The following is a 27,352-nucleotide window of genomic DNA, read 5'->3' as shown; positions in this document are numbered from 1 at the left end:
TGAGAAGCAAATTGATCCATAGAAAGCAAGAAACTAGTGTTCATTAACCGAAATTCAACGGTTTGGCCAGCGGGGTCATAGATAAAGGAGCTCATAAACTCCAAAGTGAGAAAAGGATATGTGTGTTTCCTCAGCCTATACAAACCCATAAGACCCAAGGTCTCGAAAATGTGACGGACATCATAGCTTCCTAACTAGATCGAGTGAGGTCTACTCGGTCTAGTAAACACCCGCACTCGGTCAAGTATAGTTAAGTACTCGGTCAAAAGTACGAAGTAAATCAAAGATACCTGCAAAACAACACCGCGTGTCGATTCCAAACTAAGTTCGGAATTCGGCACTAATTATTACCTTCGATCACGTTTTATAATCATCATTCACACACAATGTATCGCCTTACTAACAAGGTGTATGCCACCTTACGCTACAAAACTACCCAACTCGGTTTACCTGCTACCGAGTCACTCTCAAGCTTAGTCACGTCATTCTATCACACTCGAAACTTGTCTTAACGTGTTGCTGTCACACTTGCTTCCACCATAACATGAAACATGTAACTAACATTAATTTTTTTTTTTTTTTTATAACACATAATTATATACTCTTCATAGCAAATCAATCTATCCATGTTCTCTAATGCAATTATAAGCAATCCCTTTTTACTCACATCAAATGTCAAGCAGCGGAAAAGTTTTAGCAAATTAACAAAGCATATACGCATTACCATATGCTATGATTTGGATTATTACCCAATATCTCTATAACTATCATCATAGTAATTACGGTGGGATTTATAAACTCGTATATGACTTCCGTCATCATTAATCTATAGCAAACACCTACATGTTCACTGTTCATGTCACGACACTCAATTCCACATTTTCACGCATCTCTATCACGTAAACTTTCGTCACATATCTCATAGCCATCATATAAGCCCACTAATCATTCAAAGAACTTCAATAATCTCATCAACAATTACCATACACGGCCTAATATATCACTAACACACCCCTATTAATTCTAACAAAGACTTAACCGGAGGTAGCTCCGGCACAATTAACATACATATCACACATAGACACACGGACTCCACATTCCCATACCATGTGACTGGCTTAAGTGTCATGGGGCCAAGATTTTGAAATGAGGGCGCCTACTCACCCAAAATATAGCATCAGCTAGGGCTCCCATTACACATACACCAGGTTCATTTTATTAGACTCTCTACGTTCATTATGTTCATTTGTTACAGGTTCCAAAATCGTCGCTCTGATACCACTTTGTAACACCCCCATATTCAGAGGAGCCTTAACTAGGCCTTCCTTAGGATATAAGGGCGTTACCATCTCGATTGCCCGAGGATAGCAATAATCAAATGTCGATAAAAGAACTATTAAGTTATATTACAAGCGATTTAAACCAAAATACGATATAAAGGTACAACTCAAAGACTATTCGCTATGACCATCGTATCTAGTGAGAACTCATCCCTGCCCGGACTCCAGCTATCAACATCACCAACACCTGCTACGACCGACTGCTCACCATAAGGGATCACGACAGACACATAACAAACAAACAACCACATAAGGTCAGTACTGAGATAAGACACGACAACGGCAACTACAATTATCAACACAATACAATGCTACTAATCTCAACACAATCACGGTAATTCAACCAACTCATCATCGATCATCCTTTGGACCGATCCCGCCGATGGGGGACCGCAGCCGTACCCACCAAATCCCCGCTCATCATACCGAGCGATAACCCTGTCCATTAATATGCACATCCCCTCCCGTGGCGGGTTCCACGGAGGGCGAAACTAGGGCGTGAAGCCACTCCCGCAAATGACCCCACTCAGCCGAGACGCATCTCGAGAACTAGAGATAACAACCACAATCGCCATCACAATCGTTGCCATACAATTACGACACTAAGCAAACACCAAACAATCACAACAACTGACACGCTAGACCATCTACAGAAACTGAGTAGGCGAACCTACCTTTAAGTCACCGCAACCAATCCATGCCGACAGATAACATGTCCAGCGATCAAGCAACGCCTATAACCAGAATACCATCATCTATTACTAACAGGCAAACCCTAACTAACTTGTAACACCCCCATACTCCAAGTGCCTTACCAGGACCACTCAGGTATGAAGACATTACCATCTCGGTTACCCGAGGCAATGATAATCAAACAACAATAAAGAAACAATGTTTATTATAAATAATTTAGTGAATAGATACAATCCTCAAAACCAAACCAAAAGTACGATACATTATTTCAAATCGATTGTCTAATCGAAATGTAAATAAACTAAAGGCTACAGCGGAAGACTCCTATCATCATGTCGTGGCATCCCGGCCTATCCCAAAGTACTCATCTCAATACTCGCTCAATATCTCGCTCACCATCCCGAATGGATCACCGCAGTTTACAAAACAACAGGGGTCGGATACTAATCACACAATCAATATGTATAACAATAATAAGATAAACAGATGACGACTTTAATGTCACACACACACACAACCAACCAACTCCCATCATCTCAATCCCGATCGTCCACCTTTGGACACCCGCCGATGGGGGACCGCACCGTACCCACCAAATCCCCGCTCCACATAGTGAGCGATAACCCTGTCCATTAATGTGCACATCCCCTTCCGTGGCGGGTTCCACGAAGGGCGAAACTAGGGCGTGAGGCCACTCCCGCAAGCGACCCCACTCAGCCGAGAACGCATCTCGAGAACTATCAACAACGATCACAACCACAAACACAGTACAATCATTATATCAAACAACCAAATACAAAGACATCACCAATATCCCATTATGGGACTAATACCGAGTAGAAATCCTACCCGGAAAGCACAATGATCGAGACGGTATCAATAGCTGTATCAAAAAGCCTCTTCTACGAACCCTCCTCCTATCATATAACACATAAAGGCTACACATCACATACTACTCATAAAAACCCCCAATCTCTAAATTAGGGTTTAACCAAAACAAGGGAAAAACAATAAAAAGGGTACGTAGATCTTACCCTCGACGCATGGAACTCAACGATACGAATAACGACAAGAACTGACCGTCTGAACTCCGGGAATTGCTAAGAATGCGATTAGGAAGATGAACTTGTTGCTTTCTCTCTTAAACAGGGTTTTAGGTTTTGTAAAAGTGATTTAAAACAATGACGACGAAACTTAAATACCTTAATCGCATAATTAACAAAACCCGAGAAAACTCCCCGTAAAACCGGACACTCGATCGAGTACCCAAGGTACTCGATCGAGTACCCCCTTACTCGATCGAGTACCCCTGCTACTCGATCGAGTACCCAACAGTCGAAACTATTCTATTTCGCAACTTACCCTTACTCGACGAGTAAGGCCTACTCGATAGAGTACCCCAAGACTTATAAATACGGAGTATTACAGTCTTCCCTCCTTAAAAGGAACTTCGTCCCCGAAGTTCAAACCACTACTAAACAAAGGTACTCCCACAACATTCCCTACTCAAAAGCCAAACAAAATTTAACATAAAACATGATACTAACCCAACTCATCCCGACAAACATACCGACACTACATATAAAAGGTGCATAAAACCCTTAAAAACTGCTCACGATCATCTCCTACCCCCCTAAAAGAAACAAGGTTACGTCCCCGTAACCATACATACCTGATCAAAAAGGAAAGGGTAACGCTCTTTCATGATATCCTCTGCCTCCCATGTAGCTTCCTCAGTCTCGTGGTTAGACCAAAGGATCTTAAGCAAAACTGTCTCACCACTCCTAGTCTTCCTAACCTTTCGGTCAAGAATCTGCTTAGGTACCTCAAGATATGATAAGGACTCATCTAGCTCTAAGCTCTCTGCCTCTAACACATGTGACGGGTCACTCACATACTTCCGCAGCTGCGATACATGAAACACATTATGCACTCTCTCTAACGCAGCTGGTAAAGCCAGACGATAAGCAACTTCCCCAACTCGCTCTAAGATCTCATAAGGCCCTATAAACTTCTGACTTAACTTGCCTTTCTTCCCAAATCTCATAACTCCACGCATCGGGGACACTTTCAGAAGAACCTTGTCCCCAACTTGAAACTCTATGTCCCGACGATGTAGATCTGCATAACTCTTTTGTCGATCCTGGGCTGCCCTCATCCGTTCCCTGATCATCTTGATCTGTTCCACCATCTCATGCACCATCTCTGGTCCTAAAACCTTTGCCAAAGACTGTCGTCCCAACAGATTGGACTCCTACATCTCCTCCCGTACAAAGCCTCGAACGGTGCCATACCTATACTGGTGTGATAGCTGTTATTGTAAGAAAACTCTATCAAGTCCAACCTCTGCTCCTAGCTACCACCAAAATCCATCACACAAGCTCGCAACATATCCTCAAAAGTCTTGATTGTTCTCTCGGTCGCCTGTCTGTCGCAGATGAAATGTTGTACTCATCTTCAAAGTTGTTCCCAACGATTCTTGCAACTCTTTCCAAAACCTCGATATAAACCTCGCATCTCTGTCGGACACTATGTCCTTAGGGACTCCATGTAACTTAAGCACGTTCTTTCGATAGGCCATAGCCAATTGTGCCTTAGTCCATGTATCTTTCATTGGAACAAAGTGAGCTGACTTGGTCAGACGATCCACTATTACCCAAATCATGTTGTTACCTTGTTGACTCTTAGGCAAACCCACAATGAAATCCATGGAAATGGATTCCCACTTCCACTCAGGCACCTCTAGAGACTGAATCTTACCTTGTGGTCGTCTCTGTTCCCCTTTAACTCTCTGGCATGTCAAGCAACGGACACAAACTCATTGTCTCTTTCTTCATCCCAGGCCACCAAAACGTTTTCTTCAAATCCTTGTATAGCTTGTCTCCACCTGGATGAACTGAATATGGTGTGCAATGCGCCTCTGTCATGGTCGTCTTTTTCAACTCCTCATCATTAGGAACACACCACCTACCATCAAACCTCAAACTACCATCTCTATGAATAGAAAAGCGGGACACTTTGTCCCTTTCTCTACTCCACTCTCCACTCCACTATCTTAGGATCCAAAGCCCGCTTATCCCGAATATCTTCATAAAACTCCGGATGTCTTGTCATATCACCCATGGCATCTTCTTTCGCATCATATGTATCCCAAAGCTCGCTACCTCATCCCTCAACCTCATCAAAGATAGAGCTGTACACAAGGAATGTACACTCTTCCTACTCAAAGCATCAGCAACAACATTGGCCTTCCCTTCATGGTAGATGATTTCCATGTCGTAATCGCCAATCAGCTCCATCCACCTCCTCTGTCTCATGTTCAACTCCTTCTGCGTGAAGATGTACTTAAGACTCTTGTGATCAGAAAATACCTTAAAGATTGCTCCATAAAGGTAATGTCTCCAAATCTCGAGAGCAAACACCACTGCACCCAACTCCAGATCATGGGTAGGGTAATTCTCCTCATAAGGCTTCAACTGCCTAGAAGCATAGGCAATCACTTTGCCATTCTGCATTAACACACATCCCAGCCCATTCTTCGAGGCATCTGTATAAACCTCAAAATTCTCGCTCCCTTCAGGCAATGCTAAGACAGGAGAGCGTGGTCAAACGCTCCTTTAATGTTTGGAACGCCGTCTCACAACTCTCATCCCAACGAAACCTGTTCTCTTTCCTCATCAACGCTGTCATCGGTCTAGCTATCTTGGAGAAATCTTTCACAAACCGTCTGTAGTATCCAGCTAAACCCAAGAAACTCCTAACCTCAGCAACATTCTTTGGTGCTTCTCACTTTGTCACTGCCTCAATCTTCGCCGGATCCACTGACTACCCCATCTTTAGAGATTACATGCCCTTAAAAGCAACTTTCTCTAACAGAACTCACACTTGGACAGCTTAGCATACAACTCATGCTCCCTCAAAGTCTGCAACACGATCCTCAGATGCTCCTCATGCTCCTCCTTAGTCTTAGAGTAGACTAAGATATCATCGATAAACACCACTATGAACTGATCCAAGAACTGTCTGAAGATTCTATTCATCAAATCCATAAACACTGCCGGTTCATTAGACAACCCAAACGGCATCACCACATACTCGTATTGGCCATACCTCGACGTGAAAGCTGTCTTTGGTACCTCTCTAATCTTCACCTGATGGTACCCCGACCTCAAATCAATCTTAGAAAAGACTGTTGCACCACTCAACTGATCAAACAGGTCATCTATCCTTGGCAAAGGATACTTGTTCTTTATCGTCACACGGTTCAGCTCCCTGTATTCTATACATAACCTCAAACTCCCATCTTTCTTCTTCACGAAAAGAACTGGTGCTCCCCACGGCGATACGCTTGGTCTAATGTATCCATTCTCTATCAAATCATCCAACTGCTTCCTAAGCTCCTCCATCTCCTTAGGACCCATACGGTACGGTGCCTTAGAGATTGGCCCCGTCCCTGGCTTCAACTCAACGGTGAAATCTATCTCCCTCTTCGGTGGCAACCCGGAATCTCCTCTCGGAAAACACATCGCAAACTCCCCTACCACTTTGGTATCTCATCAATCAGGACTCTCTATCCGATCATCTCTCACATGGCATAAGATCAGCGGACATCCCTTCCTCAGATAAGACTTCAAGGTGACAGCTGCAATCAACTTAACTTTGGGTTTGACTAGAAACCCACGATAAGACACACTAACACCCTTTGGACCTCTTAAGGACACTTTCTTTTGATGACAGTCTATCTTAGCTTTATACTTTCCTAACCAATCCATCCCAACTATCATCTCAAAACCGTTAAAAGGAAACTCTAGCAAGTCTACAGGGAAATCAACTTGCCCAACTATCAAAGATACATCTCTAAACAACCTCCCACACGATACAGACTCACCCGAAGGTATGAAAACTTGCTCACTAATGATTCATATACTCTCAAACCCAATGTTTAACATGACTCAAGACACAAACAACCGAGAAGCCCCCGAATCGAACAAAACAAAGGTAGGAATACCATTAACAAGGAATGTACTGGTGATAACATGCGCATCTTCCTCATTTGCTTTTTCTCCATCATGAATAACTTGCCATTGGTCTTTCGCCCACCTCCCGGACAAGATCGGGCCGATGCGGTCGGCTTAGCATCCGACCCTTGATTGTTGTTGTTGTTTGTCGGTGTTTTCTGATAAGAATTACCGCCGTTGCGGTTGCCTCCACTGTAACTCGACTTCCCGGTTTGGCCATGATCCCGGTAGGTGCATTTGCTCGCGAAGCTGTGCGGGTTTTCGAAAGATCCGGTGCACTCGTGCACTCATGTCTCTTGTGGCCTACACCACCACAACCATAGCAGTTCACTCCCCAACTATTACTCACACTCCCACGGCCACGCCCAAAGGAAGCCCCAAAGATCGAACCTTGACCCGAAGAAAACCCCTTTGATCGATTGTGGTTGCCTTTCTTGTAATTAGATTGGCCACCACCCTCGCTCTCAAACTTCCTCTTCTCACCACCGGACCTCTCCGAGCCATTTCCACCAACCTCTCGGCTCTCCCGGCCCTCTCATAAGCTTCCTTAACATCGGTAAGGATTCCCACGGGTAACTTATCCATAATCTTGGTAGTCAACCCTCTCTCAAACCTCAATGTCAGGTTCTCCTCACTCAAACCCATATCCAAAGCATGCCTGGACTTCTCATTGAACCTGTCTGTAGTACTCGGCCACGGACATCTCGTGATCATCTTAAACTTATCAAACTCTTCCCTCAACTTACTCCTCACATGCTCCGACACGAACTCCTTCCTCACATGACCCTACGAAACTCCTCCCAAGGTATAGCAGGTAAGCCTTGGTTGGTATATATTTCCTTAGCACTCACCTTCACTGAATCCCACCACTTGCCTGCTGCCTCACTCAGATAGAACGCAGCCTGTTCCACCCTTATCTCATCAGGACAATGAACCAGGTCTAAGATGTTCTCCATCTCTATCAGCCAACTATCAAGCAGATTAGGCTCCCCAACTCCCTTGTACTCTTTCGGGTTAAACCTCGCAATATAGAGGCTGATTTTAGAATGATCAACCTCCTTCTCCTTATTCTTATCCTTGTCCTCATTCACTCTCTTCAGGGTCTCAGTAAGAGCATCCTGGTGCTCTAACATCTTAACGATGTCATCCACGGTCATAAGCTCAGCTCTCCCATACAAAGCAGTTCTCTTGGGCGGCATCTTGAAGCTATATAAGAAAGGGTAAACATAAACACACGTACTAAACCTCAAAACACGAAAACACGATGCCCAGAACCCACTCGATCGAGTTCTCAAACACACTCGATCGAGTAACGGGCTACTCGATCGAGTGCCCCACGTGCTCGATCGAGTGCCCAAACTTCAGACCCAAACAGACCTTCTGATCTCTTACCTACTCGATCGAGTATCTAGGCTACTCGATCGAGTGACCCCCTACTCGATCGAGTACCCCTAGTTACTCGATCGAGTGCCCCAAAACTCGATTCTGGACTCAAAATCGCCAAAAACCCACCCGATCGAGTCAGTCTCACTCGATCGAGTAACACTAATTCATAGAAGCTACCCGCATGTTACGTCATATGCTAACATGCTAAACTTTATAAGCCACATTATTTCATAATAAGCATACTACGCATCTTTTCTACTATCCACGAAATCATTTCATCATATTATTAAATGCCACATTGTAAATCATCCAACATGTTATCATCTCATCAACAAGTTTCCTCATATCACCATTTTCTTTCACATGCTCAACTTTCTACTTCAACATCCAACAATTAAAACATTCCATCACATTCGTAAACCAGTTAACCAAACACACATACGACTCGACAAACACTTCCCCCATGTGACCGGTTCAAAGTTGTAGGGCGACCCCTGCGACTTTAGGACGTCTCCCAAGCCTTTGCACTAGCTCCCACAACTTTTACCCCGGGTTCATTTTAATTGACTCTCTATGTTCATTAAGTTCATTGGTTAAAGGTTTCAGGATCGTCGCTCTGATACCATTTGTAACACCCCCATACTCCAAGTGCCTTACCAGGACCACTCAGGTATGAAGACATTACCATCTCGGTTACCCGAGGCCATGATAATCAAACAACAATAAAGAAACAATGTTTATTATAAATAATTTAGTGAATAGATACAATCCTCAAAACCAAACCAAAAGTATGATACATTATTTCAAATCGATTTGTCTAATCGAAATGTAAATAAACTAAAGGCTACAAATGGAAGACTCCTATCATCATGTCGTGGCATCCCGCCTATCCCAGTACTCATCTCAATACTGCTCAATATCTGCTCACCATCCCCGAATGGATCACCGCAGGTTTACAAAACAACACCGGGGTCAGTACTAATCACATAATCAATATGTATAACAATAATAAGATAAACAGACAGACTTAATCTGTCACACACACAACACACACACACACAACCAACCAACTCCCATCATCTCAATCCGATCGTCCCTTTGGACCCCTACGCCGTGGGGGACCGCAGCCGTACCCACCAAATTCCCGCTCCACATAGTGAGCGATAACCCTGTCCATTAATGTGCACATCCCCTTCCGTGGCGGGTTCCACGAAGGGCGAAACTAGGGCGTGAGGCCACTCCCGCAAGCGACCCCACTCAGCCGAGAACGCATCTCGAGAACCATCAACAACGATCACAACCATAAACACAGTACAATCATTATATCAAGCAACCAAATACAGCACATCACCAATATCCCATTATGGGACTAATACTGAGTAGGAAATCCTACCGGAAAGCACTGTGATCAAAGACGGTATCAACAATTTTGTATCAAAAAGCCTCTTCTACGAACCCTCCTCCTATCATATAACACATAAAGCCTACACATCACATACTACACATAAAAACCACCAATCTCTAAATTAGGGTTTAACCAAAACAAGGGAAAAACAATAAAAAGGGTACGTAGATCTTACCCTCGACGCAAGGAACTCAACGATACGAATAACGACAAGAACCGACCGACCGTCGAACTCGGGAATTGCTAAGAATGCGATTAGGAAGATGAACTTGTTGCTTTCTCTCTTCAACAGGGTTTTAGGTTTTGTAAAAGTGATTTAAAACAATGACGACGAAACTTAAATACCTTAATCGCATAATTAACAAAAACCGAGAAAACTCCCCGTAAAACCGGACACTCGATCGAGTACCCAAGGTACTCGATCGAGTACCCCCTTACTCGATCGAGTACCCAACAGGTCAGAAACTATTCTATTTCGCAACTTACCCTTACTCGACAGAGTAAGGCCTACTCGATAGAGTACCCCAAGACTTATAAATACGGAGTATTACATAACTAAAAGGACAAGGACACGGATGATGATTATGACATACCTATTAGGGGGAAAGCTCAGCAAGAGACCGCTACCCGACACAAGTGAGTCCTCCTAAGGTTCAAGGATCTTCAAAAAGGCTTCCATGGAGGTTTTGAGGTGACGGGAAGGGAAAGAGGCGACTGAAGGATAAGAGGAAAGTGGCGGAAGTGATTTGCGGATTTCACAAAACGCGATATAAAACCCTCGCTGAAAACCAGGTACTCGGTCAAGTACCCAACATACTCAATCGAGTGGCCCCCTACTCGATCGAGTAACCTAGCTACTCGATCGAGTAGCCTCTACTCTATCGAGTACCACTCTTAACACGCAGCCCAAGATGGTTTTGACACACTTTTCTAAGACTACTCCCGCTCCCATGGTCAGTCAACGCTGGTCAAAGGGTCCCTAAAAGAGCGGGTATTACAGAAAGGATCAATCATTTCCATGTCGAACACGGAAATCAAAATAGTTCTAAAAATTCAAAACATAAATTAAAATAAGACAATAAAAAGCCAAGATTCATGGAAGCTACTCCTAGCTTCTTGATGATTTCTCAAGCTTGCTTTTCCTTTCCCTTGTCCTTGCTTGGTGGAGGCCCTATTTACAATAAAAAGGGGATACATTATCACAACTTTGTATCACAATACCATAGTTGAATTAGAAACATAAAAGAAAGGATAGTCATTTACCTACTGGAGTGATCTTTCCAGCTTTGATGTCACCAAGATACTTGGAACAATTCCTTTTCCAATGTCCAACACCATTACAATAATGGCATTTATCAAGAGGGCCCTTCTTGGTCTTGGAAATGCTAGCTTCAAAAGTCTTAGCCTTGGTGAAAGTGGGAGCTTGCTTCTTACCCTTCTTCCCATTATTTTTGAACTTCCCCTTGCTCTTGGTGCTTATGTTAAGCACATCCTTAGGTGGGTTAACATTTAACCCCATGTCTCTTTCGGCTTGCACAAGTAACTTGTGCAACTCTTCAAGAGACACGTCCTTGTCTTGCATGTTAAAATTCACTCGGAATTGAACATATGCCTTGACTTTGGATAAGGAGTGTAGAATCCTATCTACAATGAGCTCTTTGGGGATTTCAACCTTTTGAATCTTCAAAGTCTCGACTAGCTCCATTAATTTGAGCACATGAGGGCTAACCTTTTGCCTTTCTTTAAAGTCGAGATCAAAGAATGCCACGGCCGCCTCATATTGGACGATCCTCGGAGTTTGTGAAAACATTGTCACAAGCTTGGAATAGATTTCATTAGCGGTGCCCATTTTAAAGGCTCTCCTTTGGAGATCCGCCTCCATCGCAAAAAATCAACACATTTTTCATTGCGGCGGACTCCTTGTGGTAAGCCTCATATGCTTCCCTAGTAGGGGTACTCGACCTAGCATTAGGTTCGGGTGGAGAGGCCTCGATGAGGTAACGAAGCTTGTCGTCACCTTGGGCGGCTAATTTGAGTTGGGCATCCCAATCGGAGAAATTTGACCCATTCTTTTCAAGTTTACAACGATCCATGAAGGATCGGAGCCATGAAGTATTAGTGAGAGGTGTGGCGTTGGTGTTTGGAGTGGCCATTTGTTATGAGAAATAGATGCGATCTACAAAACGAAAATTGAAGGAATAAAACATATGTCGTTTTCAAAATAATAATAACACTCATAAAAATTTAATTTAAACAAGTTTTATTGCATTTATCTAGTGACCTCTACCCAACTTTGATAAATGATTCCAAGACCCAAATTCATATTAACTTAGGCATCGGTAAAGCCGAAAACAACCCTTATCAATATAACTCGGTGGATTAACTTTTTAATCGATTCTACTTTTAGAACTCTTGGTTGATAAATTTACATTAAAATTTATCTTTAGCCCAAAACACATCCGGCAACCGTCGAGAATACTTTCGTTGAGTTCAACCCAAATTTCGAATAAATGTGTCCATGATCCAAATTTACATCAACTTGGGCATCAGTAAAGCCGAAAACAACCCTCATCTTTATAAATTCGGTGGGTAGACATTTATCACCCACTTCCCCTACGTAACAAGGTTTGTACCCCGGTAAAGCCGAGTGCACTCCCTCACGAAATAGGTTTTCATGGTTTCTACTTTTTAGTAAGGCTATGTCTCAATTGTTTATTTTAGCGAGAGGTCATGTCAATTTATTATCTGTCACGTTTTAAGTGATCTAAAGCGGTGAACTACGATAATTATAATTGACACGGTCGATAAACTCGATTAAAATGATAATGCATGTTTTAGTTATGGCGATTTAGCGATGCATGCAACATATAAATAAAACGCAAAGCATAAATTAAATCCTAGTATGGCCTTCCTAAAATAGTAAATCTAATAAACTATTACAAATTCGGAAACCAACTCCATTGGTCCCTTGAACTTCGGATTTGGCACGCATCTCGAGGTAACACCGTCTTTAATGGATCGCCTTCTTGAGTGGCACCGTCTTCAAGGAACTCCGGAATAACTAAATTACATAACAAATTACATAATTTCCTATTATACTACATTTGTAATTAAAATAAAATAAATCTATTAAATTACAAAACGGTAATACGAGATCACAATAAATTACAACCGAATCGATATTCCCATACATTTCGGGTAATACCAATTAAAAAACTAAGGCCATACTAAGTAAAAATTACATAAAATAAAATTACATAAAATAAAATTATGACAATCAAATAAAATGCAGCATTATAATATGTATGAACATGCCCAATTTTATGCTAAATCGCCTTTAAGGAGCCAATATCGTATATTAATCGGTTTTTACGGATTTGCGTGATTTAACATTTTATAATCACAATAATTACATAAATTCATATTTATGTACTAGTTAATTACCCTAACCATATTAGGACTCAAAAGTAGTCTCCACTAACATATTGACAATAATTAACTTACATTTCTTAATATTGTTCATAAAAGGACTTAAAATTACAATATAATGCCATAAACTTCAAATAAATCATAAAAAATTTCAAATAAATTCAAATTTTGAAATTTAAACTCATGAACATTCTGCAAAAATACCATGACAATCATAATATTCAAAAACTTAGGTTAACAATTTCGAAATTTATCGGGAAAAAACAATGTTGCGGTTAAACGGATTTATCAATTATAATCATAAAAATATGATAAAAATTATATTTATCAACTTTTCAATTTTAGAACTGAAATATATGATAAAATGCAACATGTGACGTTTTTCCTTTAGTCATGAAGTTTGTTTTAGCAATTTTTCACTAATTAAAGTCACTATTTATGTTATGTTTCATCAAAAATTCATAAATCATGCATAAAGACTTCATTATAGCCAATTATTTTACACACATCTTGTAAAATTGCATGTAACAACATACTAAATTTCTATGACCATATTCGAAATATTACTCATATTAACCTATTTTTTCATTTAAATTCGATTTTATCATAAAAAATCCATATTTCGAGCATAAAAACTCATAAAATTATGAAAATTTACAGGTCATCAAAATATAATATATCTGAAAACATATCCAAAAAGCACTAGAAAAAACGATGTTTAGCTAATTTTAGTCCAAAAATGACATTTTTATCATAAAATCACATTTTAATGCCATTATTATATAAAATGAACAATAAAAATCCATAAATTAACCAAAATATCCTAAATACATTTTAGGATCAGAAACTTTAACATGCATAATTGATTTCGTGATATATCATAATAAACACAAATTTATAAGTTTTATTTGTTAATCGTATAACTCGGAAAAACTATAATCGATTTGCCTGCAAACAACCTAAGGCTCATGATACCGCTTGTTGGAAATCTTTATCTCATTATTTCTACATATTCATATATGTTTCAATTTAATTTAGTCATAAAATTAATTTGGATCTTATGCATGCAAACATGAATAAAGATAAAGAAGAAATCGTCATTCTTACAATAGAAATTTCGGATTATTGGGCACAAATGAGTTCTCGTACTCACTTATTCTTGAGCTCTCCTAATATGGATGAACAAAGATTCAAGGGTAGAATCTCTCCCAAAGATGAATACCCAAAGTAACCCCTTAAAAGATTAATATTATTAATACTAGAACAATATTAATCTAAATAAAATTGACCCAAAATATTGAATTTGGTCTCTTATTTTCGGTTAAGAGAAGGGAGAAGAACAAGTAATAATCTCTCTAAAAACTCTCTATTTTTAGATGTTGTAAGAATGAATAATGCACTAATCTTTTGATGTAGTGTATTAGGTAAATTATAGAGAAAAACCCTTGGCTTTTCTCTATGACAAAACCGGGTAGGGGGAAGGGGGTGGTGATGGCCAATGCAAGACCAAGGTGTTCTTCACAAGAGTAACTAGGCATGCATGACTAGTATTTAGGTAAATGATTATGCTTTCCACTAAAAAATTAATTAACACAATATTTAGCCTAAATCACCCTCCATTTCGGTCAACATAAGATAAAATAGATTCCATTTTATCTTTGTCAATTTATCAATTTGTCACATGTCACAAGTCATGTAAAATTGTTTTGCATTTTTAACATATTAAAAATCAACGTATTAATAAAAATACGTCATGTACAAAATCGACTTAGTAATTCATAATTACTTGTACCAAAATGATTTACCAATTATAAATCACAACATCTTGTATTTATAATAAATTATTCATTCAAATTCAATTGTTTCCGTAAACAATAATTTCATCTAAGTAATAAAACAATTCGATCACTTAGACCGTATCTTATTTAATCAAATTATAATGAGATACGTAAATATTACTTCCAAAATCGTCCATCAATTTTAAGTAATTTAATTAACCCGTATCGTCATACGATCAATTAAATAATCAATTAAGAGTGTTACCCTTTAGGTATGACCTAAGGGGATCAACTGATCACCACCGTCGCACGACAGTAATGTCAAACTCTAGTCAGCCAATCATTACCGATATGTGTGGACCAGTTGACAGTAAAATATTACTTCCTAATTGTATTCTTAAAATGAGACTTAAACATGTGATCATCATGATCGACAGTTGTGATCGCATTATTGTCGGAGGACACATATTCCAACAGTATCTTGAGGTTGGTACGCGGATTTCTGCAGGGATAACTGCTTCACACCCATACACCAGATAATAAGGTGTCTGGCCAGTTGATGTTTTTGGAGTTGTCCTGTCTGCCCATAATACTAATGGGAGTTCTTCTGCCCATCTGCCTCGTTTTCTATTTAGCTTCTTCTTCAGGCAGTTGATGACAACTTTGTTACTTGATTCAGCCTGGCCATTTGCCTTTGGATAGCCAGGGGTTGACGTTACCAGGTTGATATTCCATTCAGCATAAAAAGCCATAGTCTTTTTCCCAATGAATTGTGTGTCATTATTACACACTATTTCCGAAGGAATTCCATACCTGCAAATTATATTTTTCCTGATAAAAGATATTACTTCCTTCTCAGTGATCTGCCTGAATGAATCAGCTTCTATCCATTTGGAGAAGTAGTAAGCCATGGCTAGCATGAATACTTTCTGGCCTGGAGCTACTGGTAACTTTCCTACTATGTCCATACCCCATTTCATGAACGGCCAGGGTGCAGAAATTGAATGTAGTAACTCAGATGGTTGGTGAATAATTGGAGCATGTATTTGACAGGCTTCACATTTTGAAGAGTATTCCAAACAGTCAGCTCTCAGGGTTGGCCAGTAATAGCCGGTCCTGAGTATCTTGCTTGCCAGACTTCTGCCACCTTTGTGGTTTCCATAATATCCATCATGTATCTCTTGGATTACCTGCCTGGCTTTGTGTGGTTCAAGGCACCTCAAATATGGTCTAGCCTGAGATCTTTTAAACAAAGTGTTATTGATAATGGAATAGGTAGAAGCTCTGATTTTAAAGGCTCTGGCCTCATCCCTGTCCTGAGGTAATATGTCTCGCAGGAACCAGTCATAATAAGGTTTAGTCCATGAATTATTGACAGGATTCACCTGTTCAGGCATGCTAATAGCAGGTTCAAGTAAATGAACTATAGGTACTGTATCAAAAATAGCAGGGATAAAATTTGAACCTAGGCTTGCTAGAGCATCAACCTGGGTATTCGGGTCTCTTGGTATTTGCTCAATATCAAATGAATGAATTTATCGCAAAGTTTTTTGGCATATTCTAAATACAAAATCATTTTATCATATTTTGCTGTGTAAATTCCTTTAATCTGATTGGCAATTAAAAGGGAATCAGTTTTCACCTTTAAGTTTTGAACACCGAGGTCTAGACTTACCTTGAGTCCTGCTATGAGGGCTTCACATTCTGCTTCATTATTGGCAGCCTTGAATTCACGACTCACAGCCTAGGCTATTATGTCCCCTTGTGGCGATTTTAGCACTAATCCTAACCTTGTACCCCGTACATTGGATGCCCCATCTGTGAACAGGGTCCATTCCTGGTCTGATGTTTTATTTTCTAACTGGTTAACTTCCTTGGTCAGGTCTGATTCTAGGTTAGGGCTGAAATTAGCCACAAAATCTGCTAAGGCCTGTGATTTGATTGCTGTCCTGGGTTCAAAGCTAAGGTAATATCATAGGTACTAAGCTGGACTGACCATTTGGCCATCCTACCTGACAGTTCATGCTTCCGCAGGACAGATTTTATGGGTAGGTTAGTCCTGACTGTTATAGGGTGACATTCAAAGTAGGGGCATAACTTTGCACATGACATAATTAAAGCTAAGACATATTTTTCAAGTAAGCCATACCTCATTTCAGCGTCTAGTAGACTTTTACTTACATAATAGACAGGGTGTTGCTGACCTTCTTGTTCCTTCACCAGGACTGCACTTACTGCTATGTCGGTCACGGATAGGTATACTGACAGAGGTTCCCCTTTTTCTGGCTTGGCCAGTAAAGGTGGAGATGAAAGGTATAACTTTAGATCCTGGAAGGCTGCTTTGTGTTCAGGTGTCCAGTGGAACTATTTATTTTTCCTGAGCAGGCAGTAAAATGTTTTACACCTCTCAGAAGATCTGGATATGAACCTGTTCACAGCAGCAACCCTGCCTGTCAGTTTCTGGATGTCTTTAACAGACCAGGGTGACTGTAACTCTAGTATAGCTTTAATTTGTTCTGGACTGGCTTCTATTCCCCGTTTTGTCACCATATAGCCTAGGAACTTCACTGCAGAGACTCCAAAGTGGCATTTTGTAGGGTTGAGCTTCATGTTATATTTTTCCAAGATTTGAAATGCTATTTCTAAATGCTTCACATGATCTTGTGCATTCTTGGATTTCACCACCATATCATCAATGTAAACTTCCATAATGTCCCCAATCTAATCTTTAAACATCATGTTGACCAGGCGTTGGTATGTTTCCCTTGCATTCTTTAGACCGAATGGCATGGCAGTGTAGCAATATATGCCTCGGTCAGTAATGAATGCAATACTCTCCTGGTCAGCGGGATGCATCTTTATCTGGTTAAATCCACTGGAAGCATCCATGAACATTAGCATCTCGTGCCCTACCATTACATCTACCATGGCATCAATGTGTGGTAAAGGGAATGGATCTTTGGGGCAGGCTTTGTTCAGGTTAGTGTAATCTACACACACTCTTCATTTGCCATTATTCTTTTGTATGACAACCACGTTTGCTAGCCATTCAGGGTACATAACTTCCCTGATCATGCCCATGTCCATGAGCTTGTCTACTTCTTCATTGATGATCAGGTTTCTTTCAGGTGCGAATTTTCGTCTTTTTTGCTGCACATGCTTGAAAGATGTGTCAATATTGAGCTTATGAGTGATAATATCCGCGCTAATTCCAGTCATATCAAAGTGATACCAAGCAAAACAGAAAGATTTATTTTTGAGAAAACTTGCTAAACCAGGCCTGATAGTGTCAGGGGCATCAGTCCCAACTAGAACATACCTGTCAGGGTACTCGGAATCGAGGATTACGTGATCCGTTTCCATCTTTGGTGGTGCTACGTATGTGCTCCTGACAGGATACTGTAATTGCTATGCAAGGGACGTACCTGCCTTGGAAGACTTCAGGGCCTCAGTGTAGCATTCCTGGGCTGATTTATGCTTACCTTTGATGGTTTCTACTCCCCATTCTGTAGGTATCTTGACACACTGGTGATAGGTCGAGGGGACGGCCTTGACATTATGGATCCATGGCCTACCTAGAAAGACATTGTAAGAGGACAGACAGTCAAGGACCCCAAATCATTCATAGGATGCAACACCTTCAGTATAGTTAGGGAGATAGATTTGTCCTAACGTGTTCCTTGTTTCTCCCATGAATCCTACCAAGACACTGGATTTCTTAGTAATTTGGTCCTTTTTAATTTTCATGGCTTTGAGTACATCTAGCATGATCAAGTTCACTGAGCTGCCTCCATCTATTAAGATCCTCCTTACATTGGCAGTCCCAATTTGCGTGTAGATCACCAGGCCGTCATGATGCAGATCAGGGATGCCTACCAAGTTACAATCACTGAATGTGATAGGTGGTAAGCTATCAGGCTTACAGGGTGACTTCGTCTGAGGAGTCCTGGCTATCTTTTTTGCTGCTGAACTGGCCAGGCCACAAATTTCCGATCCACCATTTATGTATTTTACTTCATAGAGAGGAGCTAGTGAAGGAAGATTGCGCTCTTGCTTTTGTTATTGGTTGCTTCTGTTCTAATCAGAATGGCTACCTTTGGTTTTGATCAGATCTTTGAGATATCCAGCCTTCAATAGGTAGGCTACCTCCTTTCTGAGAGTAAAACAGTGCTCCGTTGCGTGTCCTACATCCATATGGAACACACACCATTTGGCCTGGTCTCTCCTTGGGTTAAGGTTGTACACCTTTCTGGGCCATCTGACTACTGGTCCCATGTTGTCAAGTCGCTGGATCAGCCCTGAAATGTCAACACATAAGTTATGTTCAGAAATAGGTGGATGAACGTTAGCCTTACCTTGCTGTTCTTGTGTCATGTTGACTTCTGAATGATCAGGCCTGGTATACGGGGTTGTCCTGTGACTGCTTCCCCTGTTGTAACCCGCACCTTTCTTGTTCGTCTTTTTATAGTCCTTTGTATTGCTGGATGCTCCAACCTTGTAGCTCTTGTCTTCTTCTAGCCTGATATAAGCAACCGTCTTGGCCTGAACATCCTCGAAGGTATGGCAGGGATACGTAGTGAGTTCTCCATAGAGATCACTATGGGGTAATACCCCCTGCATGAATGCCTCCACTGCTGTTCCAACGTTACATCTAGGAATGGACACCTTCCCTTTATTGAATCTGTTCAGGAAAGCTTTGAGGGTTTCATCAGGCTTCTGGGTAATCCTGTATAGGTCACTGGAACGCTTTTCTAATTCCCTGCTGCTTGCAAACTGCTGGTTGAAGGTGTTGATCAGGTTAGCAAAGGACTTGATACTTCCAATGGGCAGGTTAATTTAACACTGCAGCGCAGGACCGATTAGAGTTGTTCCAAATCCTTTGCACATGCAGACTTGCCTATACTCGCTTGGAATTGATGCAGCCAACATTTTTTCTTTATAGAAGGCCACATGATTTTGCGGAACTGAGGTCCCATCATAAGTCCTCATGGATGGAACCACAAATTTTTTTGGGGAGATCCACCTTTGTTATTTCATCCACAAAGTGTAAATCAGCATAACTATCAGGACTTCTTGATCTCCTGGACTACCGCCATCATGATTGCTGCTCCTGTCTCATCAGGCTTCTCTTGATCATCTTTGGGAGTTTCTTCATCACCTATGTTGATCACTTTCTTGGCACTAGGACTCCCAAGATTTGGAAAATCAAAGTGTTTAATAATTGATGAGAATGGAGTTCCTGGCTGAATTTTGGAGCCTGATCCCTGAGTTTTTTCCAAGTTCTGCTTCAGGGCTGACTCAGATTCTTTCAGCCTCACTTTGAGACATCTTTTCTTTCATATTCTCCATTTATGCCAACTGTTGTAGGGCAGCATTCAATTGCTCTTCAACAATGGGTTGTGCCATTTTCTGTTAATTTTTTTTTTAGATTTTTTGTGAGCGGGAAAAAAGATTTTTTTTTGAGCTAGATGCCCCACGGTGGGCGCCAATTGTTTTGGGTGGATTCTGCGCAAGGCTGAATCAGGTCAGGAAAGAGTAATGGCAGGGTTAACTAGCTCAACTATCTGGACTATAATTGCAGGACAGGCTACTATGCGCGTAAAGTAAAGCAAATAAAGTAAAAGATGACAACAGAATTTGTACGTGGAAAACCCTTAAATAGGAAAAAACCACGGGCACCAAGCCAAGAGAGGATTTCACTAAGTATTAGGGAGAATTATTGTATAATCAGTACAATATAGAGTATTTTGCCTAAGTGTTGTAATATGTTTGCTTGTAGCGTAAAAAAATGTGTCTTGAAATGATCTTGACTCTCCTTTATATAGTAATCTCCATTAAGCTGAATAATCTCCACAATTATGGCGTAATATTCTCTAAATGACGCCATTAATTGCGCCTTTAATGCTTATCAATATCCGGTTAAATGCTTGATGATACGATATAATCTTCTCCTTAATTACTCACTTAATTGGTGTAATAATGCTGAAATATTCTCCATAATTATCCTTGATTTGGTCAAATAATATCTTTTTGCTTGACCATTGTCCTCTCCTGCCTGGTGCCTTTCCTGAGCTGCCCTGACACTTTTGTCTTGATTGTCAGGTCAGGGATAAACTTGACCATGATGATGGTACAGGGGTATAGGCTTTGTTATCTAGCACTGAACTTGATCTTTCCCTGACGGTCATACCCTGATTATCAGGCTAGGGTAACTGCGGAAATATCAAGCCCGACAGTTATGGTAGAAGTCATGCTTAATTAGATAAAGATTAGGTTAAACATGATTAGGTTAAAGAAAGAAAGTTACAGCAATTCTGTAAATCTGTGAGTTGTCTTGAACAAATTATCAGACCGTTATAAATTTATTATCTTCGAAAACGTAAATAATAGACTTAGGTTATTTTCAAGTCTAGTTTATGCCTGTAAAATTTCGTAACAATTGACTGGGTAGATGTTTCAGAATAAATTCGTTATGAACATATCGACTGAGAATCCGCGAATGCACTAGTAACCTAAAGTTTATTTCGTAAACCTAATTTTTAAATTGAAACATAGTTGGGTCTTTTGCATACATTAACTTTGAAGAGTCTAGATGATGATAGGCATTGTAATTTCTCAAAAATCATATGTTAAACTTGTTTTATGAATCGATACTTTTTATGCGACGAAGTTCGTCAGTATTTATAAATCTTTCAATAAAACCTTGATAAGTATGGAATTTGAGGAAGTTCTATTTCACAAATACTATAGATATGTGTCTTAGGGTTCTAACCCCACTGGTCTTGCATCATTTAGATTTTTATTGAATTAAATATGAATTTTATAGTGAGACTCAACTGTGCTGTAAAACGATAGAATTAGAGATTTGGCTTTGAAGTTGTCAAAAGGAATAGGACATGATGGGTATAGGATAAGTACATATAATTAGTTGGTTGGTTATGTAGTAATTGTACATAATTATGTTATGTAGGTTATGGATTTATAAAGGATCGATTTGATTGCTTGTGTGGCTCGAAGATTTGTTATCAGGTAGGATAATAGACTCATTTTAACTATGTTTGTTTGAGTTGGCTTGAGCATGTGATATGGTAATTATTGATGATTTATGTTGTTGAGATTGATATGTTATTACGAGATGGATTATTGTTATTGGACTAAGATATTATCGTGAATTTGTTGAGTAAACTTATAATATATATTATATGTTGAGATTTGGATTAACCGGATATTGGAAGCCCCCAGGCTGGTTCGGCAAACCATGTCTCTAGTGGATAATGTGAATGGATATTGGACTGCCCCAGGCTTAGTCTCTAGTGGATAACGTGTGTGAATGATTAGAAGGCCCCAGGCTTAGTCTCTGGTGGATAACGTGGACAGTTGATGTTGAGATAAGACATGTGGACAGTTGCAAGATTGTATTGTTGCTTTGTTATTACGATGTATTTTATCCTACTCAACCTCGTGGTTGACAGTGTATTCGTGAACACCCGTGAAGAACTGTAACTAGGGAGCAGACTTGACCGGTACTTGAATTAGCTGACTTGGGAGCTTATGGAGATGCGTGAGGACTCAGCCAGTCTAGCTAGAAGTCTAGATCATATAGTTTATTAATCACTTTATTTAATTTCCGCTGCGACTTGTAATTAATATTATATTGTGTTTCATTTTGGTTATCTTGTAATAAACATGTAATCGCTAAGTTTTATCTAAAGTACTTTGGTTTGTTGTACTTTGTTATTTACTACCTCAGGAAACGAGATGGTAACGCTTTCATTTACTTGGGATGTCTTGCTAAAGGCTCCTAAATAAATGGGGGTGTTACATAATCGAGATTGACGGAGTATATATAATGGGTTATAGCTGTTTTGTGTGATCGTCTTAAGACAAATTTTTATCCTCCTTTCATGGCCTGACTTGGGGAGACTTTGGGTGTTTATTGTTGTGGGTAAAGTGAGGATCACGATGGTGGTCTTGGGTGGTGGTTAGGCTGGCCATAGGTGGTGGAGAAATGGGTGTAAAGGAGGGTGTACGGGCTGTTTTGTTGTTGTGTTGTTGTTGTATGTGTCGGTTTTGGGTAGGGGTTTTGACACCTCACCCGCGGCTGACCTGGGGTGGTTTGGGCCGTGGGTGGATGGTGGTTGAGTGGGGTTCGTGGTGGTGGTCGTTAGAGGTGGTGTAGGTGGCGGTAGGTGGCATTGAAGGGGTTAGAAAGGGGGAACATGGGTAGTGTGTGTATGTGTATGTTGTTTTTATTTGTCATGGTTGGTGTTGGTGAGGAGGCGCCTGTGGTGGTCGTCGGGAGCGGCTGACCACCGTGACCAGTGACAGGGCAGTCGTATACCTATCAAAAATAACCAACTGGCTCTAACTAATATAGCTATGGAAGTCGAGTCGATCTCCACGGGGAGATGGGAAAATGTCAGCTTTGTCTAAGTTTGTCACAGTAACCAAATTGGGAGGTTTTAATTGGGTTGTTCTAAACTAATGAGAAGGATAATGAAGAAAAAGCAAGAGAATAAGGATTACGCAAATAAAGAAAGCAGCTAAGACAGTCGGTTCACCATGATTATTCAGTCAAGTAATCTAGGTCTCAGGTCAATGCAAGTATGGTCTGAGGAGCAGTGAATATCTCCTTCCGGTCTCAATTAGCCCTAAAGCACAAATAGATTAGCTTCCCCCATCACTACGGTGCCCTAATGTTCGCTACGAGTCTCGCCCTTTCCAACCTTCCGGTCTAGGTCAAGGTTTACTATGATTTAAATGCCTAATTGCGTCGACTCAATTAGACATAAACAATTAAATGCAGCGATTAACAACAGAGGCCACACAAGCACAAGACCTAATATGGCAATTACTATTCTTTCATAATCATGGATTCCCTAGTCTTCGCAAAAGGGAATTAGCTACACATTACTATCGAATCAACAACAATAATATATAGATAACGAGAATTGAACATGGCAATAATACAAATGAAGGATCAAATGAAACAATAATGAAAGCGATGAGAGAAAGGTAGAAACAAAATGATAATTACGATTAAGAAATAAAAGGAGAAATAATACCGATTACAAATCCGAATCCGAGTAGAAAAGAGTAGTAGAAGAGTAAAGTGAAGAAGCAGTAGGAAAAGATAAAAGTATAAGTGAATGAGGATGAGTTACGCAGTCTACTCTATTTAGTAGCATACGAAATTCTCCCCCTTAAACCTAATCCAAAGCCTAATTATAAAAGCCCATACGAAATTAGGCGGAAAAACTCTATTACAGGCCAAATCACTCGATCAAGTGGAAATAAACCACTCGATCGAACAACTAAGCGACATACCCTTCGATCGAGTGGAAATAAACCACTCGATCGAGTAACTCCTTGTATTGCATTCTCGATCGAGTACTATAACTACTCGATCGTGTAATCTTCTTTATGTAAAGCATTCGATCGACTGTAAAAGTAGTTTATCGAGCTATTTCAGCACGATTAGGCACTAAGACACCTTCCGAAACCAGCTCACGCGTCTTCAAAATAAATGACAGATTCTAAGCTCCGATTCCTTGTTCTCCATAAATGTATGCAATTGGGACGAGTTTAGGCTTGATTTATCTTCTTTTCGGTCCATACCTGCAATTTACACAAAACGAACCAAAGTAGACTAATCGGGGGTATTTGTAGCTAGATGCCACGTAAATAGTACAGAAATGCTTGTAAAAATGAGGTAAAAACCTTATATAAAATACACGCATCAAATCTCCCCAAACCAAACCTTTGCTTGTCCCCAAGCAAACTATGAATGAAACTAAGAATAAACAGTGGAACGGGACCAACGTATCAACTACAAATCACCCACCAAAACCAGTTTAATGCAACAACTAACAAAGTGGCAAATGATAAGTGGAAACGAATTAAATCAATGTTTCAAACTTACTGAACCGTCGACCTTGCAAGACTCAAAAGTATCGGACTCTCACGGGTCGCTCATCACTCAAATTTAGGCACGAGGTGAGTATATATGTGAAAGATAGAAAGGAGTAAAGACACTCACCTAACTCGACCTATAAGAACATGCATGCAGTTAACATGAATAAAGTCTCTACAACCGTACATACGCATTCCAACCATACTAATGACCAAGACACATGCCGAGGACTTATATTTGGGTAAGTGAGGTAATGGGTAAGAAGGGGCTAAGATGAATTTAGATATGTGGAGTCAATAGCCAGGCTACCAACAACGAATCCAAATATTGAACTGCATCCCAACTTCGTACTCAATATAACAAAACAAAACGGTGCAAATTCAATGCACTCCACTCACAATACACCATAAACTTGTCAACTCCCCATAAAATATAAATAAGATATGGGAGTGAAAATCATCCATACAATATTCCATTTTCGCATATGATTTTTCTTTTCCTTTTCCGTATTTCCGATTTTTCTTTTCATTCTTTTTTTTTTTCATTCATCATTTTTTTCTTTTCATTCCCTTCTATTCTTCCACCAATTTCTGAAATCAGATAAAAATAACCAAACTGCAGTAAAGCATTCCAAACAGCTACTCATCACTAGCTCGGCTAGGGTAGGAAAAATTATAAAATGTAGCTAATAGGACAAAAAGGCAATTTGGCTATGTGGGGCTCATGGGTAGAATGAAATAAAAGGGAACTGCCTCTCCTAACATGTGTCACCATCCATACACCGAATGCATACAGGTATTAAGAAGACTAGACTCATGCTTATACAAATTGATGTTACATGCCTTACAGAGAGTACTACTCACATCCTAAATGAAACCGGTCATGAATGTCACCAGTTTATAAAGCTCTAACCTCAGAATGTAATGTAGCTTGCCAATATATGAGTCAAGTCTATTCGTTCAGATAAGAGAGAAACAAAAACTCGTAGATCATGCACATTATCATGCCAACTAAATGTTAAGAAATTGCAGGGCAGAGGTAAGGATTCAATGTAGCGTCAAAGTTCAAACGTTCCGACTCAAATTAAACGTGAAAATTTTTGAAATTTATGTGATTTTTTTTTAATTCAAAACGACAATGCATGCGAAAATAAATAAACGTGCAAACGAAAATGCAAGAAAACATGCAGACACAGATATGGATGCATACCTCCCCAAACCAAACCGTACAATGCCCTCATTGTACCAAAAATAGGGAAAGAAATGCAAACTGAGGAGAAACGGATAACTGGAGTCAGAATACTTACAAAACGTCATGAACAGGGACCTCCCCAAACCGACCATGAACATGGGAGGTCAAAGGAAGTCAAGCAGTAGCTCAACAGATGAAAAGTAGCAGCTGGAAGACGAAAATACTCGATCGAGTAACTGAGAACAAGTCGAACGAGTGATTTGGTGTCAGAAGGACTCGATCGAACGAAATAATCACTCGATCGAGTGATCATGGAATTGCAGCTTGTCGATCGAGTAAATAAATTACTCGATCGAGTGAATATCATCTCAAATGTGCTCGATCGAGTAGAAAAACTACACGATCTAGTGAATACACCTGCAAAACACGAGTAAAGAGCAAGGAAAATACTAAGGGTGTATAAAACAGCGTTTAAAGTTCAACAAAAAGCTAAATGTGAAGGAAAAAGTTCAACAAAAATACAAAGAAAAAGCTTGATTCGGGTTGCCTCCCGGAGAGCGCAGGTTTAAGAGGTCTCGCACGACCTTTCTGGCATCAATTAACTGGCGCGTCAAGCTCGTCGAAGTACCGGACTTCAACACGATTTTCTGCTTCACTTGTCTCGTGATAATGCTTCACATACTGCCCATTCACCTTGAACCGATTTCCCTCGGGGCTTTCTAGCTCAACGGATCCAAATTTAGTAACAGATGTCACCGTATAAGGACCACTCCACCTGGACTTCATCTTGCCAGGAAATAATCGCAGTCGGGGAATTAACAGCAACACCTTTTGCCCAACATGAAATTCCCGAGGTAAAATTCTTTGTCATGTCATCTCTTCGTCTTTTCCTTGTAAATGCGTGAGCTATCATAGGCATTGAGCCGAAACTCTTCCAATTTATCTAGCTGCAAAAGACGATTCTGACCACACAACTTAGGATCAAAGTTAAGCTCACTAATTGCTTACCAAGCCTTGCATTCTAACTCAACAGGTAGATAACATGATTTCCCATAAACTAACCTATAAGGTGATGCACCAATTGGTGTCTTAAAGGCAGTTCTGTAGGCCCATAATGTGTCTTCTAATTTAAGACTCCAGTCCTTCCGTGATTTAGAAACTACCTTAGACAAGATCTCTTTAAGCTCGCGATTAGAGAC

At 40.3% G+C, this 27,352-nt stretch overlaps 2 protein-coding genes across 2 annotated transcripts; both read right to left on the bottom strand.

The window, feature by feature from the left end:
* Window positions 1–1,447: 1,447 nt before the first annotated feature.
* On the bottom strand, window positions 1,448–15,801 carry LOC141652473 (uncharacterized). Its single transcript, XM_074459976.1, has 2 exons — window positions 15,544–15,801; window positions 1,448–1,540 (listed from the first exon to the last, which is right to left on the bottom strand). Exons 1-2 carry the CDS (start codon window positions 15,799–15,801, stop codon window positions 1,448–1,450), a joined length of 351 nt encoding a protein of 116 aa, XP_074316077.1.
* A 2,866-nt stretch (window positions 15,802–18,667) lies between these two features.
* On the bottom strand, window positions 18,668–20,038 carry LOC141652467 (uncharacterized). Its single transcript, XM_074459964.1, has 3 exons — window positions 19,947–20,038; window positions 19,144–19,865; window positions 18,668–18,921 (listed from the first exon to the last, which is right to left on the bottom strand). The coding sequence occupies exons 1-3, from the start codon at window positions 20,036–20,038 to the stop codon at window positions 18,668–18,670; spliced, it is 1,068 nt and encodes a 355-aa protein (XP_074316065.1).
* Between the last annotated feature and the right edge of the window lie 7,314 nt (window positions 20,039–27,352).

This window comes from Silene latifolia, chromosome 1, assembly GCF_048544455.1.
Source record: "Silene latifolia isolate original U9 population chromosome 1, ASM4854445v1, whole genome shotgun sequence".
NCBI classification, from domain to species: domain Eukaryota; kingdom Viridiplantae; phylum Streptophyta; class Magnoliopsida; order Caryophyllales; family Caryophyllaceae; genus Silene; species Silene latifolia.
Note: the sequence above shows the minus strand (reverse complement) of the source record. Positions and strands in the feature narration are given on the sequence as shown.